Source organism: Danio rerio, chromosome 6, assembly GCF_052040795.2.
Source record: "Danio rerio strain M-AB ecotype USA chromosome 6, GRCz13ab, whole genome shotgun sequence".
NCBI lineage: Eukaryota > Metazoa > Chordata > Actinopteri > Cypriniformes > Danionidae > Danio > Danio rerio.
Genome location: NC_141026.1, coordinates 45,371,711 through 45,395,905, shown reverse-complemented (window position 1 = coordinate 45,395,905; position 24,195 = coordinate 45,371,711). Strand labels below are relative to the sequence as shown.

The window sequence follows — 24,195 nt, the reverse complement described above, 5'->3', positions numbered from 1 at the left end:
TCGCGTTTGAATATTAGGGACTTAATCTAATCATGCAGATAAGGATTCTTATTATCACACAGTGTACGATATACTGGCTGATTGAATTATAAAGTAAACTAGCGATTAACGAGTGAAACGTTTGCGCTATGGCAAGCTGTTTTAACATTTAATCGATGCTAATATATTTTCATGCTGCTAGCTGCTAGTTTATTTCAACTATTCGGTTTTTAGTGTATTCCAAGTATGAGAAGTGCATGCTGTTTTTAGTAGACTAGTAGTTGTATGCTAGTTTTTTTACGCTATTCATAGGTAGCCTATCGCTAATAGCTCAAGATGTCAGTGCTTATATTAGATACGAACTCATTCAGTTTGTTACCAAGTCTACTACCGTAAGAATAGTTACTCTATATAACGAAACAAATACATTTACAAATACAAATGATTATTTTCAACAAGTGCAAACTAATGATTAAGTTATACTACGATCTAATAAATAAGAACTAGTATCTACTAAAAATGTAAGTATATAGATTATATGTTAAAATGGCTTGCCATAACTGTAGCATGCTGGATGGGCGACTGAAAAAAAATAAAAGTGCTCAGTTTTCATTGGACGATCTTGTTATTACGCGAGTGTCCCGGAAGCAGTTGGCCACGCCCTTACGTGAATGTCTGTCATGGCTGCTCGCAGCGTGAGTGAAACTACCGATGTGCTAAAATAGCATCTGATGTTTTCCTAAGGTGAATAAATATTAACTGTTGTGAGTCATGTTTGATAAATGCTTAGCATCGCCATTAGTATAATAGGTGTTAAATAATAGTAATTCCTAGCATATTGAAAACTAGCATTGGAGTTGAAGAGTCTGGAAGATAATTACTGAACATTCAACGTTATAGGTATTTAGCATGTATCATTAACATTAATTCAGTGGCATGTGACATTTACAGATAACGACTCTCTTGTTTTTAGGTCCACCGATGTGGGCAAAATTATTTCTACGCCCTTCGTTTGTCAACCGGGTTCATCTCACGTGGAGTTGCAGGGCTTTATTGACGATGCAGCTGAAAACTAAAGAGTTTGAGTCTTTATTTACCGACGGACTCGTTGGTCTTGCTGGTAAGCTCACTTTATAAATGACATTGCTAAAAACACAGAGTTAATACTTCATGACAAATAATAATTGCACATCTACTCACACTTTGTTGCTAACGATACCACAAAGTTTATTCATTCATTCATTCATTTAGGGCTTTATTAATCAGGGGTTGCCACAGTAAAATTAACCGCCAACTTATCCATCATATTTTTTATGCAGCGGATGCCCTCCCAGTCGCAACCCAGAAACACCCATACACTCTTGCATTCACACTCATACAGTACACTACAGACAATTTAGCTTATTAAATTCACCTATACCACATGTCTTTGGACTTGTGGGGGAAAACGGAGCACGTGGAGGAAACCCATGCAAAAACGGGAAGGATAAACGGTTGGCACAGAAATGCCAACTGATCCAACCGGGGCTCGAACCAGCGGCTTTCTTGCTGTGAGGCGACAGTTTTACCCACTGAGCCACTGTGTTGCGCTAATTCATTCAGTTTTGTGCAAACCTTTGAATCTTTAACATTGTCATGTACCTCACAACTTAATTAGTGCAAACATATCCAAAACATGCCATATTTATTTGATATCTAGAAATATTTCAAAAGAACCAGTTTGAGCTGAGGATTGCCGGAGGTGCGGTGCGGGACCTTCTGTCTGGAAAACGGCCTGAAGATGTGGATTTTGCCACAACAGCCACTCCAGAGGAGATGAAGAGCATGTTCCAGACAGCAGGAGTCCGCATGATCAACAATAAAGGAGAGAAACATGGCACCATTACTGCCAGGGTGAGGTGAAGCATAGGTTCTAGTTCTTCAATGAATTCTGATGTCCACATGTCAACGTAATGACTCTAAATGTGCCAATTTCTTCATAATATAGCTTCATGAGGAGAACTTTGAAGTGACCACATTGCGAGTGGATGTCCAGACTGATGGACGTCATGCAGAAGTGGAGTTTACCACTGATTGGCAGAAAGATGCCGAGCGCAGAGACCTCACCATCAACTCCATGTTTCTCGGTAAAACACAAGGAGCTATGAGGATATATTTAACTAGAATTATTAGTCTTTCTATTTAAATTTGCCATTTTTATTGATTTGCTTTGTTCTTCTTTGTGTGTTTAAAGGTCTGGATGGGACTCTGTATGATTATTTTCAAGGATATGAGGACCTTAAAAACAGAAAAGTGAGGTTTGTTGGAAGTGCTTCACTACGGATCCAAGAGGACTACCTGCGAATTCTGAGATATTTCAGGTAATTATAGGCTGAGAAAGCACATGGATCAGAGAAAAAAAAAATCAAGCATCTAAATAGTAAAATATATATATATATATATATATATATAGTAAAATAATGATATAGCTTATTTTAGCATTATTACTCCATGCACATAAACCTAGAAATTTAGCTTTGAAATCACAGGAAAACAATGCATGTTTAAATATATTCAAATAGGGGCCAGTTATTTCAACTTATAAAAAATATTTCATTATTTTGTTTGTTTTAAAACTGTTGGCCAGCAGTGTGTGTATGTATGTATGTAAAATCACATTTATAATATTAATTAGTGATGTGACGTTGTGCGCCGAGGCTTCGAAGCATGTATCAAAAAAAGATACATCTCGCAGTGAAGCAGTGTACCGGAGCTTGATTCGTTTTGCCATCATCACGTGATCAGTGACGTCCGAAGCTTCATTTTCGCCTTTACCCACTTGACTGCTTCGAATTTTGATTCAAAGGTTTAAACACCTTCATAGTAAAGTGTATAGCGAGAGAATTGGCGTCTATTACATACATTTGTTTCAAAGCACTGCACCAGTCCCACGCACCAGTAATTAAACTAAACTACAATAGTATTTTTTAGTAAAAAGGTTTTGAACAATACTAAAGTGTATTAGCGTATTTTTTTTATGACTATCTTTAAAGAAAACCACCGCATATCGTAGTATTGTGTTTAACAGAGACCATCTGGAGAATCTGACCCTGAAGCATCGTTCACATAGCGTCCTCCTAGAGCACTCGCCTCCCAATCAGGAATCCCTGGTTCGATCCCTGCTTGGAGCGGGACTAATTGTATTATGATAAACTTTTAAAAACCTTGGATTTTACTACAATCATCAGTTGTGTAATGTTATATATCTTGTGTAAAAACTACAGTAATTGAGTAATTTGTTTATATTGCTGTTGTTGTATTACTACATGAATGAGTTGGTCAGTTGTGAACATTTGACATTATGGCAACACAGTGCTTTCCCACACTTTCACCAGAAGAGGTCCTCATCGAGCTCTGATTTAGAAAGCTTCGAGTAACGAACCTTTTTCCGATACAATTGAGTCGAGTGCTTCACTGGTTCAGAAAGCTTCATTTCACCATCACTAATATTAATTTAACAACAAGGAACTTCTCGTCTTTGATCCACATGCATGTTTGAAACAGTACGAGGGTAAAGTAATTATGAGGTTTGGTTGCTCTGTAGATTCTATGGACGAGTGGCAGCTGAACCTGGCCAACATGAACCAGAGACTTTGGAGGCAATAAGAGAAAACGCTAGAGGATTGGCTGGAATCTCAGGCGAGAGGATCTGGGTGGAGTTGAAGAAGATGCTGGTTGGAAATCATGCTGGTCACCTACTGGAACTCGTCTATGAGTTGGGTTTAGCCCAGTACAGCGGTGAGGAAAAACTTTGTGATTGAAAATATGTAGAGAAACATCTTACAGCTCATTTTTTTCATTTTGATTTTTAAGCTTTTTAATTAAATTGCAATTCATACTGACAGTAGCTATGTTTCCATCCACCTATTTTATTCACATTTTGGAGATGCGCATAAAAAATCAGTTGATGGAAACACCACAATGCACATAAATAATCAGGAAGTGATGATTTTGTTTGCTTTGACTCCTAGAATAGAAACACTGCTTTATTTGCACGTCTTTTATGCGATAATCCAGTTTTTCGCAAAAGGTTAATTCACATTTTTGGATGGAAACACAGCTAGTGACTGTGATGTGCATGCTTTTGATGTCTGAATTATCATAGAAGTATCTTTATTTGTACTTTTGAGGGTAAACAATTGTAATGTAGCTCTTTAAAGATTTTTTTCTTTTTACCTTAATCATAAGTTCTATTCAAATATATTTTTATCTTTTTTAAAGTATTTTTGTATGAATACAGATCTATCTACAACAAACGTTTTAAAAACATTTCTCTACATGTGTTATTTTTTTTAATTCATTTCAAACCTTGCTGTCTTTGATCTTAAGATTTGTATAAACAATGTATCTTTCAACATCCTTCAAACAACAGTTAAAAATCTCTTAAGAGAACACCTGAGCCCCGGTGAATAATAATTAAACAGCCTGGAGGAGCACCTTCTCTTTTCCTCTCTCTTAAAAGACCTCTAATACTGTACCATACTCTAGAACTAAATTCTCTGAGCACAAACAACTTCTTTGAAATACTAGCACTTATATGTATTGCCTCTTGTTGAATCGCTAAATTCCTCCTCAATTGTAAGTCGTTTTGGACAAAAGCATCTACTTAATGTCAATTAAATTGCAATGTAAGTGTTTTTTTTTTATGAATGCAGAAAAAAAATGTAAAACGAAGAAGTTTTAAAAAAATGTAAAACAAAGAAGTTTTAAGTTTTTAAAGATGCATTACATAGCTAACTGTATTTGATTAATATATCTACTTTTCTCTTCATGTATACTTTTTTTTGAAAGAGGTTTTATTTGAGTGAAAACAAATAATGTGCCAAAAAAGTGTTATACTTTGTTGTTGTTGTCCTGCAGGTCTTCCAGCAGATGGCGATGTGGAGGAAATGAAGCAGGTCTGGCAGAGGGCCCATGTCAGCTCTCCTAAACCCATGACCGTCCTGGCAGCTCTCTTCAGAAAGCAGGCCGATGTGGAGAACCTGGACCAAAGACTGAAGGTGTCCAGAGAAGAGAAAAACCTGGGCCTCTTCCTGGTCAAATACAGACGAGATCTCATCAAGGGACACGACGAACATGACACAATGAAACCATACACTGATTTCATCACTGATGTAAGTATATTTCCCGGCTAAGACTTTAACTTGATTTAAAAGTAATATTAAAAATATGTGCGGAAATTAATGTACAAATCACAGGATATAATGCATAAGGGATCATTTATATCTTGATGGTTGTTCTCTCAGAAAAAAAAGACTTGACAGGCTTATCAGCAAATGGAGAACTGTTGTAAAAGACAGAATACATTGATTCCGCAAAACAACCATTATATCAAATACGTTTTCTGGTTTATTACATGACTACATGACACAAAAGTAACAAATTAGACACAAAACATTGATCTAAGCGCTAAAAGTTTACAAATTATTTAATTAAAATGTTACAAACCTACATATTATTCAGTCACAAGATTCCTGCAAACAGTGAAGAAGAGCAGCGTGACAAACAAGCATATACGTATGCATTTGGTTAAACTCACTAACAGTAAAGATGTTTCCTAGATGAGCCTGTGTTATTATTTCAGCTCTTGTTGTTTAGGGATAACATTTTTGGAATGTTGTGATTGACCAATCAGCATCAAGAATACATTTAAACATACAGTTGAAATCAGAATTATTCGCCCCCCTTTAACTTGTTTTCTTTTTAAAATATTTTCCAAATGATGATTAACAGAGCAAGGAAATGTTCACAGTATGTCTGATAATGTTTTTTCTTCAGGAGAAAGTCTTTTTTGTCTTATTTTAGCTGGAATAAAAGCAGTTTTTTATTTTTTAAACACCATTTAAGGACATAATTATTAGCCCCTTTAAGCTATATATTTTTTCGATAGTCTACAGAACAAAACATCGTTATTCAATAAGTTTCCTAATTACCCTAACCTGCCTAGTAACCCTTATTAACCTAGTTAAGCCTTTAAATGTCACTTTAAGCTGTATAGAAGTGTCTTGAAAAATATCTAGGATATATTATTTACTGTCATCATGGCAAAGATAAAAAAGAAATCTGTTATTAGAGATGAGACATTAAAACTATTATGTTTAGAAATGTGTTGAAAAAATCTTCTCACCGTTAAACAGAAATTGGGGAAAAAAAATAAACAGGGGGGCTAATAATTCAGGGGGGGTTAATAGTTCTGATTGCAACTGTTTATGAGCTATTTTGTTATTTGTTTCATTTTACTATACTAGTATTTATTAACATTGTCTTTATTTCTATATTTTTATTGTTTGTTTTGTTTAACATGTTTGCGATTTTTATTGTACTATTATAATTTTTTTTTTCAGTATTTCTATTTAGCCTCATTTTATTTTTTTGTCATTTTTGTTTAAAGCATTAAAAATATTTAATGTAATCTTTTAGTTCATTTAACGTCTATGATGACTTATTAAAATACAAAACAATACATGGTGAATACATTTAACATTTTGAAATTATTAAAAGCTATTTTTGCTGAAGAATTTTTAGGGGTGTGATGTGACTCTTACTCAATGAGAGGAGACACGAGATTGGTTCACGAAGAATGAGACTTTTAGACATTTTTTTTTTAAGTCTAAAGGGCAGTTAACACCAAAGACGATAGCTATTTCTCTTATACAATAAAAGTCTTTTTTTTATTCAACAGTATAAAAAAATAGTACAATCAGCATCAATGACCCAAATTAATAATGCAACACATGCAAACATTGCTAAATATGTTTTTTTAAAAACCACTGACTAGGCAAACTCTGAGCTACTGGATGTGAGTAAGGTCTGATAGGAGAGAGCAGTTTTAATGGAATTTGATACTGAATGAAAAGAAAACTTAAATTTTTTCGGACAGCATAAATTATGATGATGATAACTAGTGTGTGTCTCCAGGAGTTTACTGTGTGTGTGTGTGTGTGCGCGCCAGTGCTCGCACTAGGAGGAGATGTGTGTCTTTGGTGCTTTACTGACTCAGTAGGTGCAGAGAATAGTGTCAAACAGCCGTGTGTGTATAGCTTATCCTGTCTCAAAATGCAGCTGAAAGTCCTACATGAGGGTAATAGTTTGATTATGTCTTTACATGTCTTTCCTGCACTTCAATAATGCGACTAAAATAGGAATATTTCACATCTTAATTTGATTTGTGTTTACAACGGTAATGACTTATCTTAAGTGCTATTCCATCACATGGTTAATGTGTGTTCGTGTGTGTGTGTGTGTGTGTGTGTGTGAGTTGTAGCAGCCTTTCATTTGGACACAGCAACCTTTAAACTATTACGTCACACCCATCCAAGCAAACGGGTTGCCAGGTGTGTGCAAAGCACTTGATTTTGCGGTTCAAATCTAATCCTGCCTCCAATCTTCAGTGCTAAATTCACCCTCACGCTCCATCATAACATCACAACTCGCGAGAAAACTTTTCACCTCGACGAGAAATCTCATTGCAATTTAGTCTTGTGAGATCCTGTAGCCTACGATCTCGCACATCCCTACAAATTGGTAAAACCTAGTAAATTTAATAAGTGAAAAATTTTAAAGATGTATAAAAAATAAAAATCTGAGGTAAATATGCATGACACGAATTTGCGGTATTGTGCACTGAATTAAAATTTTAATAAGGATCCTTTTTTTTTTTTTGTCCATTGTAGTCTCGAGAGCCGGATACCCAGAGTAAAGTACTAGAGCTTTTGAAGTATCAAGGAGAAAATAAACTCTTAGATGAGCTGCGCAGGTGGTCAATCCCACGATTCCCAGTGAGCGGACATGACCTACGCAAACTGGGTTACACCTCAGGTAAAGAGATCGGCACCATCCTGCAGGAGCTCAGAGACATGTGGAAGAAGAGCCGCTATCAGATGAGCAAAGACGAGCTTTTGTCCACACTCAGTCAATCCTGATGACATAAACACTCACACACAAACACACACACACACTAGAGTCAAAAGTTGTGCATGCATGAGCTATAATGCATTACGAGTCTAAAGATGAACCTCTGTAGTGTCTTATATCGAACAATCAGGGGAGTTTAATGCTTATTATTCACAAAATTTCCTTTCATTTTCCTCTTATAATTGGCAGTTTGGTGCGACAAGATTACGTTCATTCATTAATATAATTGCTTTGAAGAAAGGATGTGTCTAAACTGAATGCCTCCGTAATAGAAAGTTCATTTTGTGCTTTTTATTATTTGATGCAGGATTTTGCCCTTTCATGAGAGTGAAGTGGTGTAATTATTACAGTAAAGGGAGCAATTTATCTGTCCTGCAGGATGACATTTTCTCATATGAAGCTGTAGCCATGGTTTCATTATAAGGAAAAATTGTCCCCTTGTCAGTGGTTCATATAGTTGTTATTAGAAGGTTATGTAACCAACTCTCAAGGTGTTTACTTTACAATAAAGTAGCAAACATCACGTCTTGCAGTGTCGTGGTGTCTCTTTTTTTTTAAAGGCCATCGGGTGGTCAGAGGTGACTTATTATTTTATTAATATTATATTATATTATTATTATTATTATATAGAGGTGACTTCTTATATTTTGAGTATTATATATACATATATATATATATATATATATATATATATATATATATATATATATATATATATATATATATATATATATTTTAAATGACCTTATATAATATTTGTTATAAAATGATGCATGTTTGGGGAGAGGGGCTGACCATCAATTGGTATTATTATTATTATTATTATTATTATAACCTTTATTTTACCAGGAAGGACACATTGAGATTAAAAATCTCTTTTACAAGACGGTCTTGGCCAAGATTAGGCAGTATACATGTCATAGGTCTAACAGACAACAAACAAAAAACCATTACAGTTAACATGAATCACACATCAACAAACAAACTATTGAACGCATCTACAAGCATGTGTTTTATTTTCTTAACCATTTATACTCCTTTAAAAACATTTAGTGAAATCAATTCTTTAAACTGCGACTTGTTAAACTGCAAAAACCAAAAAGTTAAGGTAACTCAAACCATTTGAGGAAACCGATTGCAATAAACCATTTGAGTTCAAGTTGACTGTTGGGTTTTACTTTGTAGGTTATTCCATGCAAAATCTGCTGAGTATTTAAAAGCTATTTTTCCCCATCTCAGTCCGCAATTCAGGAACAGACAGTAAATAAATATCCTGAGTTTTTTTATTTTTTATTATTAGTATTATTATTATTATAATTTTTTTTTTTTTTTTTTTTTTTACAATTATTAGTCATTTAAACAGTCTTTATGTTAAATAAAGAATGAGTCAAAGTCAGAGGAAAAGTAGTGTAAAGACAAATTTGTAACCAAAAATGTAAATTAAGTTTGGTTTTGGTTATATCTTTTACTTTTTGTTTGGGCTAAAATTGATTCTATGTGAATTTTAACTGCTTTGTGTAATAAAATAGTGAGTGTGTCATTTTAAGGGTTTTAAATGTACCAGCAAAATGTTGACTCCTACTGTAGATGCATTTTGGAAAGGCTGTAGAAACCCAAAAATAAGCACTTAAAATGGCAGCAAGCATCTTAGACTAGAACATGGTGTGCCAAATTCTGATATTTGAAATAAATGAGAAAGTGTGTTGTATTGAAGGAATTTTGTAAATGCTAACAGTTTATTTTTATCAAACTGCATTCCTGCTTGAAAATCTGTAAAAGGACAGATTGTACACGAAGTACAAATAGAAATGAACATTTCTTAAGTGCAAATAATGATGGATGTGATTTGGAACTCGGTGTGTAAAAATTGGTTGTCATACAAAAATCATTATTTTGTGTCTGCACTGCTGATTTCCAATTGACTTACAAAAATAGGAAATAATAAGAAGACATTTTATTACAATAGCTGAAAAATCAAATACATTGACTTCTATTGGTTTATCACAACGTGTGTATATATATAGTACATGTCTCGTTTTAATTAATCTGGCCTGCAAAGCAGAAAACAAGTACAAAACATGTGTTTGCTTTTGGCCGAACTTATATATGTTTAACAAGTCATGTGTATTATTTTATAATAGTTTCAAAAGTGAATCCAAAGGGCATGCATTAATGAGAGTGCTCTGAGGGATACGTCAGCAGAGAATGTAGGTATTAAAATGGATGTTATATTGGTGATAAATGTATGCCCTTGGAATATTAAACACTATTCTAAACGTTCACTCGGGGGAATTTATGAGTATAAGATGCAACTTACAACTCGTACTAGTGTACAAAGATGAATCAAAGTCAGATGGACGATATCTGCTGCAGTAGCAGCAAAAGTGTTTTGGAAAGTGTAATCCTGAACAAAGCTCAATGTTCACAGTTGAAGCATGTCAATTACTTTTAGCTCTTCACCGATTAGAAAAGGAACAGCAATCAATGTCATATTTAAATTGGCACAGTATCTATCTTGCTAACAAGCACTCAGGTCTATGAAAACTGATCATTCTATGATTTTCAACATAATAGGACTGTTTATAAGAAGAAGAATTTTTTTTTTTGCTGTTGTTGGATACTTGGACATATGGCAATTGACTGGAAATAAACGGACAGATAAAGCAGCTAAGGAAGCCCTACAGTTAGAAGTATAGCATAATGCAAAATTCCTGTGTCTGATGATAGAGTTGCTTTCTGTTCGATTCTGTTCGTTAATAAGAAATGGCAAATTTAATGTGTTGAATGTACAAAGAAATTGTCTGAAGCGAATCCCTTAGTAAGTGAAAGGTGTAGACTCAACCAGGTTGCATATACAATAGGGCTGCGTGATATTGGAAAGATTTGAGATGGAATATTTTTTTCTCTGCTATATATATAAATGCAATGCGACTATTCTGGATGCACATTGCTATAACAATGCTAAAACAATATATTGTGAAGCCCTAATAACAAGATGACCACTCAGTACATATTTATTGAAAGGGGAAGAGAAACCAATTTGTGAATTGTAACAATATTTTAACTATAAAATATTTGAATAAAATGAATATATTTTTTAAACTATTAGAGAATGTTTTTATTCTGAAAATATTTTAAGGGGAATGTTTAAAAAAGTGTCTCCTGTATTTAATACTGAATTTTTTAAATACTATCACTGACTAAATTGAAAGATCTTCTATGACATTTTATGAGTATTGTAGCCATCTGAATGTTTTTGTATAATGTTTTTTTTTATTAAGAAACTAATATGAGGCATTAATAGGAGTGGGAAGACTCACAATGTTTCACTGTACACAGATGATCTCATTATATACAAATCCAATCCTAATAGTTCCATACCCAAAAGAAAGATCTTATAAATAGATTTTGGTCAATTTCAGGATATAAAATCAATTTCAGTAAAAGTATACTATTTCCAATTATTAAGAAAGCAAAGAAGTCAGAACTCAGTAAATTCCCAAACAAAATTAATAATCTATCTTTTAGGTACCTTGGAATTTCAGTGACCAGTACATATAAAGCTATTTAGATTAACTTTGATGCAGTGATGGAAAAAACCAAACAAGATTTAAACTGATGGTCTTTATTGCCTATCTCTCTTGCAAGCAGAATTAAGTCGGTTAGGTTTTTGTATCAAAATGTCCCAGTATTTATCCCTAAATGTTTCTTTAAGAAGCTGGACAAACAGGTGTCTTCTTTTATATGGAATAAAAGCATTCCACGAATTAGGAAAACATTTTAGAAAGGCAGAAAGAATTTTTCGAGAACAGATCTATTCCAAATACTTTAATTGTAGCTCCCCCAACTCACCCCTAAATCTATTTTTTACAATTTTTTTTATTTACCTTTTTTTTTAATAGTATTATTTTACTTTATATTTGTTTTCCTTTTTTCATATACTTTGTTTTTGTATATGTTTGAGGTTCTGTGTTAAAGTTTTTTCTGAAAAATTCAATGAAAAGACTTGTCTACTAAGAAACTAAGTTTGTTGGGCTGCACTGTCACCTCATGCTGGTTTGAATGGGTGTACCAGAAGGCCTTTATAAGTGTGTTTATGACTGAGTGCATGGGTGTTTCCCATCACAGGGGGTTAGGTTAATGAATGCACTCTCAGTGCTGGGTTTTGGCTAAAAGGGCATCAGCTGCATATGCCACAGTAATTGGCAGTTTGTTCCAATAGTATTTGGATGCAGCCTTTACAAGCTGAGATTGCATCTTTTACCAATGCAATGTCAGACACAATGCACTTAATAGAGCTAGTGTAATCACTGTGAGGGGTAGGGTTATGGGTGGGGTTAGGTGAGCCCATTAAAAAGCATTGCATGCAGCTCAGCTTGCGTCTGCACCAAGTCTGCTGCCAGACCCCTCTTGTTCGTTCTGCTGTTGCAACCCCATAAAAACAGGGACTAGCTAAAGAAAAGTGAGCGAGTAAATAATTTTGAGCCTATTGGGACCTGTACTGTCTATGGAAGACGGAGGAGCCCTCTGATATCACCCAAAATATCTTAATCTGTGTTTAGAAGTCTTTGGAACCAATATAAAGACAAGTACTTGAGGCAGAATTGTTTTATTTTTGGGTGAGCTAACATTTTAAGGATGTGCTAAAGATTTAACACTTTTGTCAGGAAGTTGTTTTGTCCCACGATTTAATGGTCCATCTTTTTTTTAACTTATGGATTTCTGAATGCATTCATAATTTTGAATGAAGACCCTCCCTCTCCCGGCAGAGCCCCATATAAAAGGTCTCGTCTCCATTCTCCCTCACACTAAAGATGACAGTGTGGTGTACGCGCCACCAGCTGGACTTTACCTACTGAACTTGAAGTATTTCTAACATCATCCACCTATTCAGATAATGCCGTTTTCATTCACGTTAAACTTAAGCAACACATCCGTGGAGATGGACACCTCCGCAGATGAGCCCCGAAACGAGCAACTGGCTCAAATCGAGATCGCGCTTCTGAGCGTTATCTTCCTCTGCGCGTCCACTCTGAACTTCAGCCTGCTGCTGGTCCTGTGGAGGAAACGACAGCAGATGTCCAGAATGCGCGTGTTCGTGACCCACCTCTGTTTGGCGGACCTGGTGGTCGCGTTTTTTCAAGTGTGCCCTCAGCTGATGTGGGACATAACTGACCGCTTCGTCGGTCCAGACCTCGTATGTCGTTTGGTCAAGTATCTGCAGGTCGTCGGCATGTTTGCGTCCACTTATATGATAGTTGTGATGACTGTTGACCGCTATCAGGCGATCTGCAACCCGATGGTGACTTTCCAGAGGAGGCGCGCGCGCTGGAATCTGCCCGTGTGCGTCGCGTGGCTGGTGTCGTTCGTTTTAAGCGTCCCGCAATTGTTTATTTTCTCCAGAGTTCAAATCGCCCCGGGGGTCTACGACTGCTGGGCTGAGTTTGTCCAGCCGTGGGGACTTAAAGCGTACGTGACATGGACGACGCTGGTGATTTTTCTGGTGCCCGTGGTAATGGTGACTGCCTGTCAGGTGCGCATCTGCCGCGCGCTCCAGATCAACCTGTATCTAAAGACGCAGCAGCAACAGCGGGGAGACGAAGGACACTCGCACCCACTCTCCTCCAGAGCCAGCAATGTGGTGTCGGTGTCCAAATCTCGGATTAAGACGGTGAAGATGACTGTGGTGATCGTGCTCGCCTACACTGTTTGCTGGGCTCCTTTCTTCACCGTGCAGCTGTGGTCTGTGTGGGACGACGACGCACCGACCGAGAGTAAGAGAAGTTTTCTTAAATTGAATTGTTGCTAGAATTGTGGCACCTTTATCGAATACTAGCCTTTATCCATTTGACAGTAAACATATACAATCTATTTGATACATTTTAAACAGTTGTGTTCATTAATAAGAGTTTGGCCACACAACAAATTAAGCAATAGAACTATACAGAATTAAAATACATTCTAATGTTGCAAAAATAAAAATACAAAATTTCAACAAAATGCAATATTTTTATGGTACTCATACTTTTTCTCTTGAATAAAATGTAATGTAATATTATTGTAATTGTATTTATTTTGGTGTACACATTTTTTTTTTCAAGATGTTAAGTTATTTTGTTAGATTTATTCCAGTTTTGTCTTTGGTACTAACTAATCTAATGTACAGTGCCTAGAAAAATCATCTTACCTCTTTGAAATAATTACAGTCATACACTCTGAAATAAAATCACATTCCAAATGTGATTTGGAAATGTTTGAGGGGTGAATGTAACCTCTAATTAACCTTTAATTCCACATAAAGAACATCAAAACAAGATGTATGAAGGGGTCTGCCCTTTAACACTTAAGACAAAGTTTGCTCTGATCACCTTAAATAATATTACTAATTAAAATAATAGATAATGTAAATGTACATTAGACAATCTCTATTGTAAATGCATTGTTTTTTAGCAGTTTGAAACTGGTAAATCTAGAGCACCAACAACTGACGGCGTAATTGTTCACAAAACGTTTTTTGTAAAAAATGCTTTTGTATTGTATGTGTCCATAAAACTAGAAGCGTAGTTGGGGTTTTATTATACACTTGCTTGCAAACCTCTAACCATTTATTTAATATCACAAATATCATTGAGAACCACCCAGTATCCCTTAAAACACTCAAAACAAAAGTTAGGTTAATGAATTAAATGTAATTGAATTAAATATATAACTTTGCTTCACTTTGACATACTACTGAACATAACTGAAAAACTTGACACCCTCGCTTATCAATGAATAATTTACACCCTGCCTGTGCCTTTCTACAACTTTATCTTGAAAGTCTTTTGAAAGCAGGGTGTAATTTGAGGAAAAGTTTAGAATTTTTTTTTTTTTATGGGAACTGAATATAAACACATCTTATTCTTTAGCATCCTATACATGTATAAAAACTTAGATTCTTGATTGGTGGATGAATATACAATTTTTCATAAATACATTTCAGATTTATATTGTTTATTGTTCTACCTGTCAAAAAAACCATTATAAAGAAAAAAAATACAAACAAAATATTCCCTTTAATCTATGTGTATGAAGAGAGAGCCACGAGAGTGATGTCATCATTCCTGTAACTCAATTATAATTGTGTAATTCATGTCAACACTCCACACTCTCCCCTTCATAAGCAGTGCTCAGTCACTATGGAATGTATAGGGTGTTTACTAAGAGTGGGACCAAATGCGGTTTCTTATGTCTAACCCATATATATTATGATATTTCAGCTGCAACCTTCACCATCCTCATGCTGCTGGCGAGTCTGAACAGCGTTGCCAATCCATGCATCTACCTGCTGTTCACAGTGAAGTTTCCAGAACTCTTAGGGTCTCTGCTGTGCATGAAACACGCTGAGAAGAAGGAGCCACTGCCTGAGGAGACTACAATGGTCAGCTCTCTCTATCTGAGCTTTAAAAGCCACTCTGACATACGGTGAAAAAGAAACATTGTTTTGTACTTTGCGCATGTATGCCAGTATTCTCTGTACATTTACCATGTAAATAATTTGTAAATTTGATAAGTGTTCAGTACCTCTGTACATACAACATAATTTATATAGTGCTATTACCATCTAGTACCATCAGTGCATCATGGTACGAGAACAATACATTTATTTAAAGTAGACGTTTGTTAAATTAATTAAATTTAAATGAATGGTTCGGTACAATGTGCTTATTGAGTACATGCATGTTTCTATCATAGTTATTTTTGAAATAGCTGCATGTCATCTGCAATTACATCCTTAAACTTTTATATGCAACCAGACCTGACCCTTATACTTGTATCCCTCCTCAGTAGCACCAAGTATTTTGGAATACCATATGAACACAATAAGTACATTGCATTTATTTTTTGGATGGAAGTAAATTGTTATGGGGCCTTACATTGTACATTTTGATTATGTGTCTATTAAATAGGCTCTTAAATATTCTGTCATTTGATATATTTATCTGTACATATCAAGCAGGGAAATAAAATGATGTACAATGACTTCTAGTCTGACTTTAAGTGTTGTTGTTATGAAATTGGCTGTACATGTTGACTGTTCTGTGTGTTAATAAAGTGCTTTAACATAACAAACTGAAATCAGTTCTACGTGAATTTGTTTAAATGCATAGCTTAATGTTCTAAAAGCTACATTTGAGCCTTATGTGAGCTTTAGGAGACTGAAAAGACTGAAAGTCCATGTGTGGAGAGAATCAAAGGCAAAGTTAATTTCTTTTTAACGTGGCATTGTTTTCGCTGGGAAGACTGTGTGGTCTGATCCTCTTATTAGGGTTTAACATCCTCCTCCAATGGAACCTGCTATACAAATTAGGTGCAGAGACATGAAAAAAGAGCACACTGTTTTAATTCACTTATTACATAAGGAAGAGCTTAGCACTAGCAACAAACAAACCAATGAATCCTTACAGAATGTTACTTTTTGCTGGACAACTATGCTGCAAACATACAGTAAAACAATTATTGTGAAGTTATTATGCTGTAATAGCGGTTTAAAATGAACTTTTCTACTTTAAAATGAAATTCTGAAGATGTAGATTACTAGATTGTTCTTCACTAAGAGAAAAAATGCCAACCCCTTGATGAGCTTGGCATTTATACCCAATTAGGAAATCACTCTGGTAATTCCTGTGGTGTAAACATGCCCAAAAAAGGAGAAAGTTTTTCTAGTGCTACACTACCTGACTAAAGTCTTGTCATCAATCCCAGTTGCTAATCATTTGAAACAGTGGCAGAAGATAGATTTTTCCAATGTACTGCATCCCAATCATCACAAATACTACAGAAGACCTATTAGAACTCGCATGAACCCAAGATTCTCGCTGAAATCTGTCTAGTTTGGTGAAGGAAAAATCATGGTTTGGGGTTACATTCAGTGTGGGGGAGTGCGAGAGATCTGCAGAGTGGATGGCAACATCAAGAGCCTGAGGAATCAAGACATTTGTGCTGCTGATTACATTACAAACCACAGGAGAGGGCAAATTCTTCAGCAGTGTAGTGCTCCTTCTCTTACTTTAGCCTCCATATCAAAGTTCCTGAAAGCAAAGAAGGTCAAGGTGCTCCAGGATTGGCCAGCCCAGTCACCAGACATGAACATTATTGAGCTTGTCTTGAGTAAGATGGGGGAGGCATTGAAGATGAATCCAAAGAGTCTCGATGAACTCTGGGAGTCCTGCAAGAACACTTTCTTTGCCATTCCAGATGACTTTATTAATAAGTTATTTGAGTCATTGCAGAGATGTATGGATGCAGTCCTCCAAGCTAATGGGAGTCATACACAATATTAATTCTTTTTCCACTGCAGCATGACTTTATATTCTATACTCTACATTTTCTGTTAAGTGACAAGACCTTTGCTTCAGCAAAGTCAGACCTTACTGTTGTAATTAAAGTTTTAAAAATCAAGACATGATCATATTTTATTTAGGTAAACTAGCAAAATCTAGAGGCCTTTGCCTTTCATATAAGCCACTTCTGATACCAAATGATCAACTAAAAGTCAAGTTATTATTTGTTGTTTGTTAAACTTTTATAGGCAACAAGACTTTTGTCAGGTAGTGTACAGTGAAACAATTATCCCACAGCTAATAGCAGATTAAAATAAACTCTTGTAGTTTAAAATGAAAATTTGTAGTTTGAGATTACAAAAATGCTCTCTACTAAGAAATATGACGAATTGGCAGTTATACTTAATTAGGGAATGACTCCAGTAGTTCCTGTAGCGTGAATATGCCAATAGTTGAGTACTTCCACAAAAAATGCTATCTTCCACACAACCAATTTGTGTTGGGACAGCATGAAGAAATGAAGTTAACTTTATTATTCTTTATAAATTTTAGTGGATGTAGCATAAAAAATTAGTTGTCTCTAAAAAAACTCAATAATTCTGTTGTTTCAGCTCATTTTAATTAAGTATTTTGAACAAACGACAAATGTCATGTTTTGAGTGTAGAAACTATAGAAAAAGTTAATCTTAATTAAGTTAATCTTAATTTTGATAAGACATACTCTTAAAATGTCCCTTGTGGAACCAGAAATGGTTCATTGCAAATAATTTAAACTGAATTTAAACAAACAAATTTACGTTAAACTTGACAAAAGTTAATTGTTTGAATTCAGCCCACACTGAAAAAAATGATGTCTGCTAAATTTTTGCAGAAACAAACAAATTAAATGTTGTAATGTTCAACTTAATTGGTTTGTTTAAATTGAACCCAAATAAATGGTTTACAACCGCTTAATTAAAAAAAGTAAATCCAAGGAATCATCCCAGAATACATTTTTAGTGCATGTAAACTGTCTACAACTACTTATCTTAAATAAAAAAAAGTAAATCCAATGAATTGTTTTTTTACAGTGTGTTATTCCTGTATCTTTACTTTAAGAAACTATAATGTGGTGCCAAACAGATAAACTAATCAATTGGGGATCTTTATTTCTTGGTGTTTAATGATGTATAATAAGTTTGAATCACATTAAATTTAAAAGTGTTCAGCTTACAATGCCATTCCCAGACGTAGATGGTCACCTGTCATTCCCACAGATTTGAGCAATCTGGATCACAGTGTTGTGACATCACTGACTGCATGACTGTTTGCATTTGTTTGATCAATAACCAAAATATTAGGGTGTTCCAAAAATATATACAGCTGAACTCAGAATTATTAGCCCCTCCTTTAAATTTTTTTTTTTTTTATTTCCCAAATTAAGTTTAACAAAGCAAGGACATTTTTACAGTATGTCTGACTAATATTTTTTTCTTCTGGAGAAAGTCTTATTTGTTTTATTTTATTTTAAATAATTTTTAAAAAGTCATTTTAAGGTCAAAATTATTAGTTCCTTTAAGCTGTATTTTTTTCCGATAGTCTACAGAACAAACCATCGATATACAATAACTTTCCGAATTACCCTAACCTGTTAACCTAATTAACCTATTAATTATGATTAATTATAATTATTAGGGGTCTAATAATTCTGATTGCAACTGTAAAAGTGAATAATAATATTACGCTGCATTGTTTATTTTGTTGCCAAGGTGACATCTCAGTTAAATGCTCCACAGTGTTTTTGCTTTAGAGCTTCATATTGATTTGATTCAGCGTTGACTTTGAAGCTGTAAGTGCTTTTGAGAACATACGTCGTTGAGTGTCTGAATGTAGCGCACATGACAATTGTAGAGGAACATTGGTGTAAGTAGCAATTATTCAGGCTTTGAGAGGTTGCTACTGAAGCCAGATCATAAAATAGAAACTCTTTACAATCACGACAGCATTCTTGCCCCTGTAACACTACATTTCCCCTAATATCTGCATCAAACGAATCAAACATAAAAGCATTTTACTAGCCAGCCTAATGACAGACATGCTCCTGACCTACATATCACTGTGGAAAACATATGCTTTTAAGGACGTTTTCCAGTAGGTCAAGTGATTACAAGTTTGGGAACGAATCATGTTTGTATGCGGACTGGACATACATCAGTCGAGCTGTAATTATTTGTGCCAGTGTGAGCCTTTGATGGCTTGCATGGAAGCCCTAATAGATATAGTGGCCCACTGGGATTTACATTTTCATTAGGCATCTTGCTGTTCTATTCAGCAGCAGTCTTGTATTTTATTTATATTTACAAAGACATTGCATTGAAAAAAAGCTTCTTGGAGGAGCTATTTTAAAGGGATGGTTCACCTTAAAATGAAAAGCTACAGTTATGTATTCATCCTCAGGCCATTGAAGATGTGGGTGACTTTTTTTCTTCAGTAGAATATGAAGTAGAGGAGAATGGAAAAACTGGACATACCTAGGCATAGCTGAATAATAATAGTTGAGTATATGGCAATGACACACTGTGAGTCTCAAACATAATCGTGTCCTCCGTTCACTGTGTAAATCCCTGTCAGTGTAAAATCCCTATGAAAAACAAACCGAACACGACTCTGACATTATTTAGGCTGTGGTCACACTGGACTTTTCTCCCCATAGACTTCCAATCATAAGCATGCGAATGCGTCAGACCGGAAATGCAAGTCTATGCCTCAAATTTGGCAGATCATTGCTTTGCAAAGTTCAAGCTTGGTGAACTCTGACCTACGAAATTGCTTCAATCGACTGCGTGAAACCAATCAAGGATCAAAACATGACCACTCTGGACAGAAATTTAAAATATGGAGCAATCGATCACCTTTTTTAAATGTCTAATTATCTCGTTTAATCCTACCTCTTTTTACAGCGCTGTGCGACAGAATTCCGCATGCTCAGTGTCACAGTGTAGAACTGAGCAAAGACACTGTGACTGACATCCATCACATTACACTCATACATAAAATACATACAATTATAAACATGGTTTGATTGCCAGCAAAACAATATGTATACACATTTTTGCAATGTCATCAGTGTATTGTGCATGTGTGTGTTTGTGTAATGTGAATTTGGTTTATTGTCCAAGATTAGCATTGTTTATGTAAATATCTTAATATCATGTCAAACAATAGCACATATCATCTTTCCATTCACACTGAAATAAACACAGACACGTTTTCTTTTAAACATCATTTATTAACCATATATAGAAAGATAGACCTTTTACGCAAAAACCGGAAGTACGTCAACAACGTGTAAACCCAGTTCCGGTATAAGTTTTTTGGCGGAGAAAAGGCAGCTAGCGTGTTTTCGGCGAGCCTGGGTAGTCTTCTGAAGTTAATTAAATAAGTAATTAAATACATGCAATTAAAATAGGGGAGAGCGGGGCAGAACCTAACACAGGGCCAGTTGTAACACACTTGTTTTAAATACTTCCATACATGCTAGTATGATAAAACTTTGTGTATTTACTAGATGTCACAGCAATAAATTGTTTCATTATTAAAAAAAAATATTTTATTTTATTAGTTGAGTTTCGTGAACAGCTTATATTATTAACATTAATTTGTTCAGGTAGATATGCATAACGGTACACACAGGTGACTAGCGTTAACTAAATACACTATGAACAATCTTAACTGCAGGTGGGATAGTGGTAAAGTTGGTTCTTATTTGCACATTCAGACTTTCCCTTTAACAATATAATTTATTTAAAGTATTATTTGCAAACTCAAAATAGCGAAATCATATTAGCAGCCAATGACTATCAAAGTACAGCATTGTTCACAGTCAAATAACCAATGTTAATGTTGTTTTCAAGTCATGTTTGCATGGTTATTTCGATCGAATATTCAAAGTAACATGGTAAATAATATAGAGACTTCCAAATGAACGAATGTGTGAATATAATACCAACTTTACCTCAATGCAGGTGGGTGTGTCACGTAGTCGTGATCCATCCTTGCTGTCTTAGCCACCGTGTCGCTATCTTCACAGCATAGCTGTTTAGACTGATGTTTGTTAGTTCTGTCATATACTGACTCCCTTCTCAAAGGAGCTGTAAAGTTGTTCCAAGGGAATAGGCTCGGGACAACACCACTATTCAGGCGGCGAACGACGCAGCCACCGCTGTAATCATCCGGAGCGAAGTGCCGGCTGCAGACATAGGTGCTACCTGTTTTACATTAAAACTATGCCCTTCCTCTCTTCGGATCGCCTGTATGCATTTGGGTTTCAGGTTTGGATTCACAGGAAAAGAATGAAATAAAAGGTAGGGCTGTTTTTGGTTAGAAGACGAACAGCCTGGAACACAACAGAAACTGCGATTCTTCGACTCTGCCATTTTTCGTATCTGCCGCTATGATAACAGGAAGTTCTAATGCACTACATTGACGTATTTCCGTTCGAAAAATGCGGAAGTGCGTAAAAGGTCTATTACATACACTTTCCTTTACTTCAAAGCAGCCATTTTGGATCTTATCATCAGGGTCATGACCCCTTGGTCAGTGATTAAAAATCAACTAGTGTTCTGTTGTTTATATTTGTATTGGTTATTTGTTGTGTTGTATTTTGAGTTTTGTATGCATGTTTATTTACTTGCATTCATTCATACTTTTATTAATTGTGTTTTTTATGGGTTTTTTTCTGCATGTTACCCTACAACCTGTAGAATGGTTTAACCCATGGGCGTGGCCAATGATATAAAATGGCCCCAAACCGTCACTCTGTGTGGGCGGTTGTAGAAGGTTGTATTGTGTGAGAGATTGGTTATTAAAAGGTTTTATTCAGGTCATATCCTTGATTTAGTTGAGCAAGCCTGTAAATACTCTGTTAATATTTTAAGAGTTTTTTTTTTTCTTTATTGTTATTTTGTCACTTTCACCTTTTTGCTGGATTTTTTTCTTCACTTTGTGCCAAATAAATCACTTTTCACTTTCACCTGCGGTTTCTGTGACAATTTTTGCCTTCCACCCGCCTGGTCAATCATAACACTCAAACTCGAGTGTGACCGCAGCTTTATGTGGGATTGTTAATTCCCACATCCACAGCAGTGTTTAATTGAAGTTTAATAGGGCTTATTTTATTTCTTATGGATGTGGGACTCCTGGTTCCAGAATCCAGCTTGTCAGAATGCAAAATACTGGATAGATGAAATATAAGTTTATGCAACAATCAACCAAAAAAAAAGCTTATTCATGTCTGTTTAACACACTTTTGTATTTTGTGCAAAATTATATATTTAACTATAGGCGGCAACACCAAAGCTTCAAAAATACCAATTTATTAAATTAAAAACACAAAGTGTGTAACATTTTGAGCGCACCAGTGCTTCATCAGACATGCTTGAAACGTTACACGCTTTGTGTTAGCCTTTTTAATTGAATAAATGAGCATTTTTGGAGCTTTGTTGTTACCGCCTTGAATATATTTTTGCATTTTTTGCTGTTTTACTGAGCACCCATTTAGAGAGATGTGCATTATGGCTGCACAATATATTGTTTCAGCATCGATATCGCAATGTGTGCATTCGCAAGTCACATAGTCAATATGGATTATAGTTGATCAGCTATGAAGAATGGACAGTGTTATTTTATTCAATTTGATTATTCAATAAAATAGGTGTGAGACAAAACATCAATATGCTGATTTATCGTGATAATTATGTTTTATTGATAAAACATCGTGATAAAATAATAATTACAAATACACTTACAAATATCATGATATATTGTGGATGGATTTCTGATCTATTATTGTCATCATCGTCATATAATCTGGAGCAAAAATATTGTGAAAATATCGTGGCGTGTTACCGTACATGAATATCTGATTACTTATTTCATTTTTATTTTTAGTCTTTTTTTATTTTACTTATCTTATTTGGCTTTATGGTCTTTATTTTGATTTTATTTATTTATGATTGCAAGTTCTTTGATTTACTCAACTATAAGATTATTTCAATCAATCTAAATGAATGATTTAATTCCAAATAGAGCTATTCAATTGTGATCATATCACCGTATATCGCAGTAAAATAAAATGTCAAACAGGATTTTTTCAATATCGTGCAGCCTTAATGTGCGTGCTTATGTGCATTTTCTTCATTCTTAGCATGTATATTGAGAAATTTTCCTTGTAGACGTTTATTGAGGCAACATACACACGTTCACAGTTAAATTAGTGTCTAACATATGAATCATGTCGTATTACTCGGCTCTTACTGTTTTTTTTTTTTTTGAGTGAAAGGACAACAATAAACAAGTTTTATGTTAATTCCTTTCTGAGTTTTTATATACAGTTGAAGTCAGAATTATTAGCCCCCCTGTTTATTTTTTCCCCAATTTATGTTTAATGGAGAAATTTTTTCAACACATTACTAAACATAATAGTTTTGATAACTCATTTCTAACAACTGATTTATTTTATCTTTGTCATGATGATAGTAAATAATATTTGACTAGATATTTTTAAGACACATTTAAAGGCTTAACTAGGTAAATTAGGTCAACTAGACAGGTTTGGATATTTAGGGAAGCTATTGTATAATGAAAGTTTGTTCTGTAGACTGCTGGAAAAAATAGCTTAAAGGATCTTATAATTTTGACCTTAAAATGGATGTAAAAAAATTAAAAACTGTTTTTATTCATGCCAAAAATAAAACAAATAAGACTTTCTCCAGAAGAAAAAATATTACCAGACATACTGTAAAAAATTCCTTGCTCTGTTAAACATCATTTTGGAAATATTTAAAAAAGAAAGAAATATTCAAAGGGGGGCTGATAATTCTGACTTTAACTGTATGTTAAAGCCACAGTATTATACTCTAAATACATCTCAGTCTGTCCATTTTATAAAAGAATTATTATA

General features: G+C 34.8%; 2 protein-coding genes across 5 annotated transcripts; both read left to right on the top strand.

Annotated features, from left to right (window-relative positions):
* Positions 1 to 602: 602 nt before the first annotated feature.
* On the top strand, positions 603 to 8,459 carry trnt1 (tRNA nucleotidyl transferase, CCA-adding, 1). Of its 4 annotated transcripts, none has more exon segments than NM_001002159.2 (8): positions 603 to 723; positions 953 to 1,099; positions 1,679 to 1,872; positions 1,967 to 2,105; positions 2,213 to 2,339; positions 3,563 to 3,753; positions 4,876 to 5,132; positions 7,692 to 8,459. In NM_001002159.2, coding segments are annotated over 7 exon segments (1,296 nt in total). In that variant the 5' UTR covers positions 603 to 723; positions 953 to 960; the 3' UTR covers positions 7,941 to 8,459.
* Positions 8,460 to 12,737: 4,278 nt separating this feature from the next.
* On the top strand, positions 12,738 to 16,044 carry avpr2b.1 (arginine vasopressin receptor 2b, tandem duplicate, 1). The gene is made up of 2 exons (XM_087257833.1): positions 12,738 to 13,706; positions 15,192 to 16,044. Exons 1-2 carry the CDS (start codon positions 12,830 to 12,832, stop codon positions 15,398 to 15,400), a joined length of 1,086 nt encoding a protein of 361 aa, XP_087113959.1. The 5' UTR covers positions 12,738 to 12,829; the 3' UTR covers positions 15,401 to 16,044.
* The last annotated feature ends 8,151 nt before the right edge of the window (positions 16,045 to 24,195 follow it).

Excerpts from the sequence above, each read along its gene's own strand:
- trnt1 (XM_087255386.1), top strand. The coding sequence starts at position 961 with ATGTGGGCAAAATTATTTCTACGCCCTTCGTTTGTCAACCGGGTTCAT. Across the intron at positions 1,100-1,678 it reads CGGACTCGTTGGTCTTGCTG|AAATATTTCAAAAGAACCAG; the intron begins GTAAGCTCACTT and ends TTTGATATCTAG. Across the intron at positions 3,757-4,878 it reads GGGTTTAGCCCAGTACAGCG|GTCTTCCAGCAGATGGCGAT; the intron begins GTGAGGAAAAAC and ends GTTGTCCTGCAG.
- avpr2b.1 (XM_087257833.1), top strand. The coding sequence starts at position 12,830 with ATGCCGTTTTCATTCACGTTAAACTTAAGCAACACATCCGTGGAGATG. Across the intron at positions 13,707-15,191 it reads CGACGACGCACCGACCGAGA|CTGCAACCTTCACCATCCTC; the intron begins GTAAGAGAAGTT and ends ATGATATTTCAG.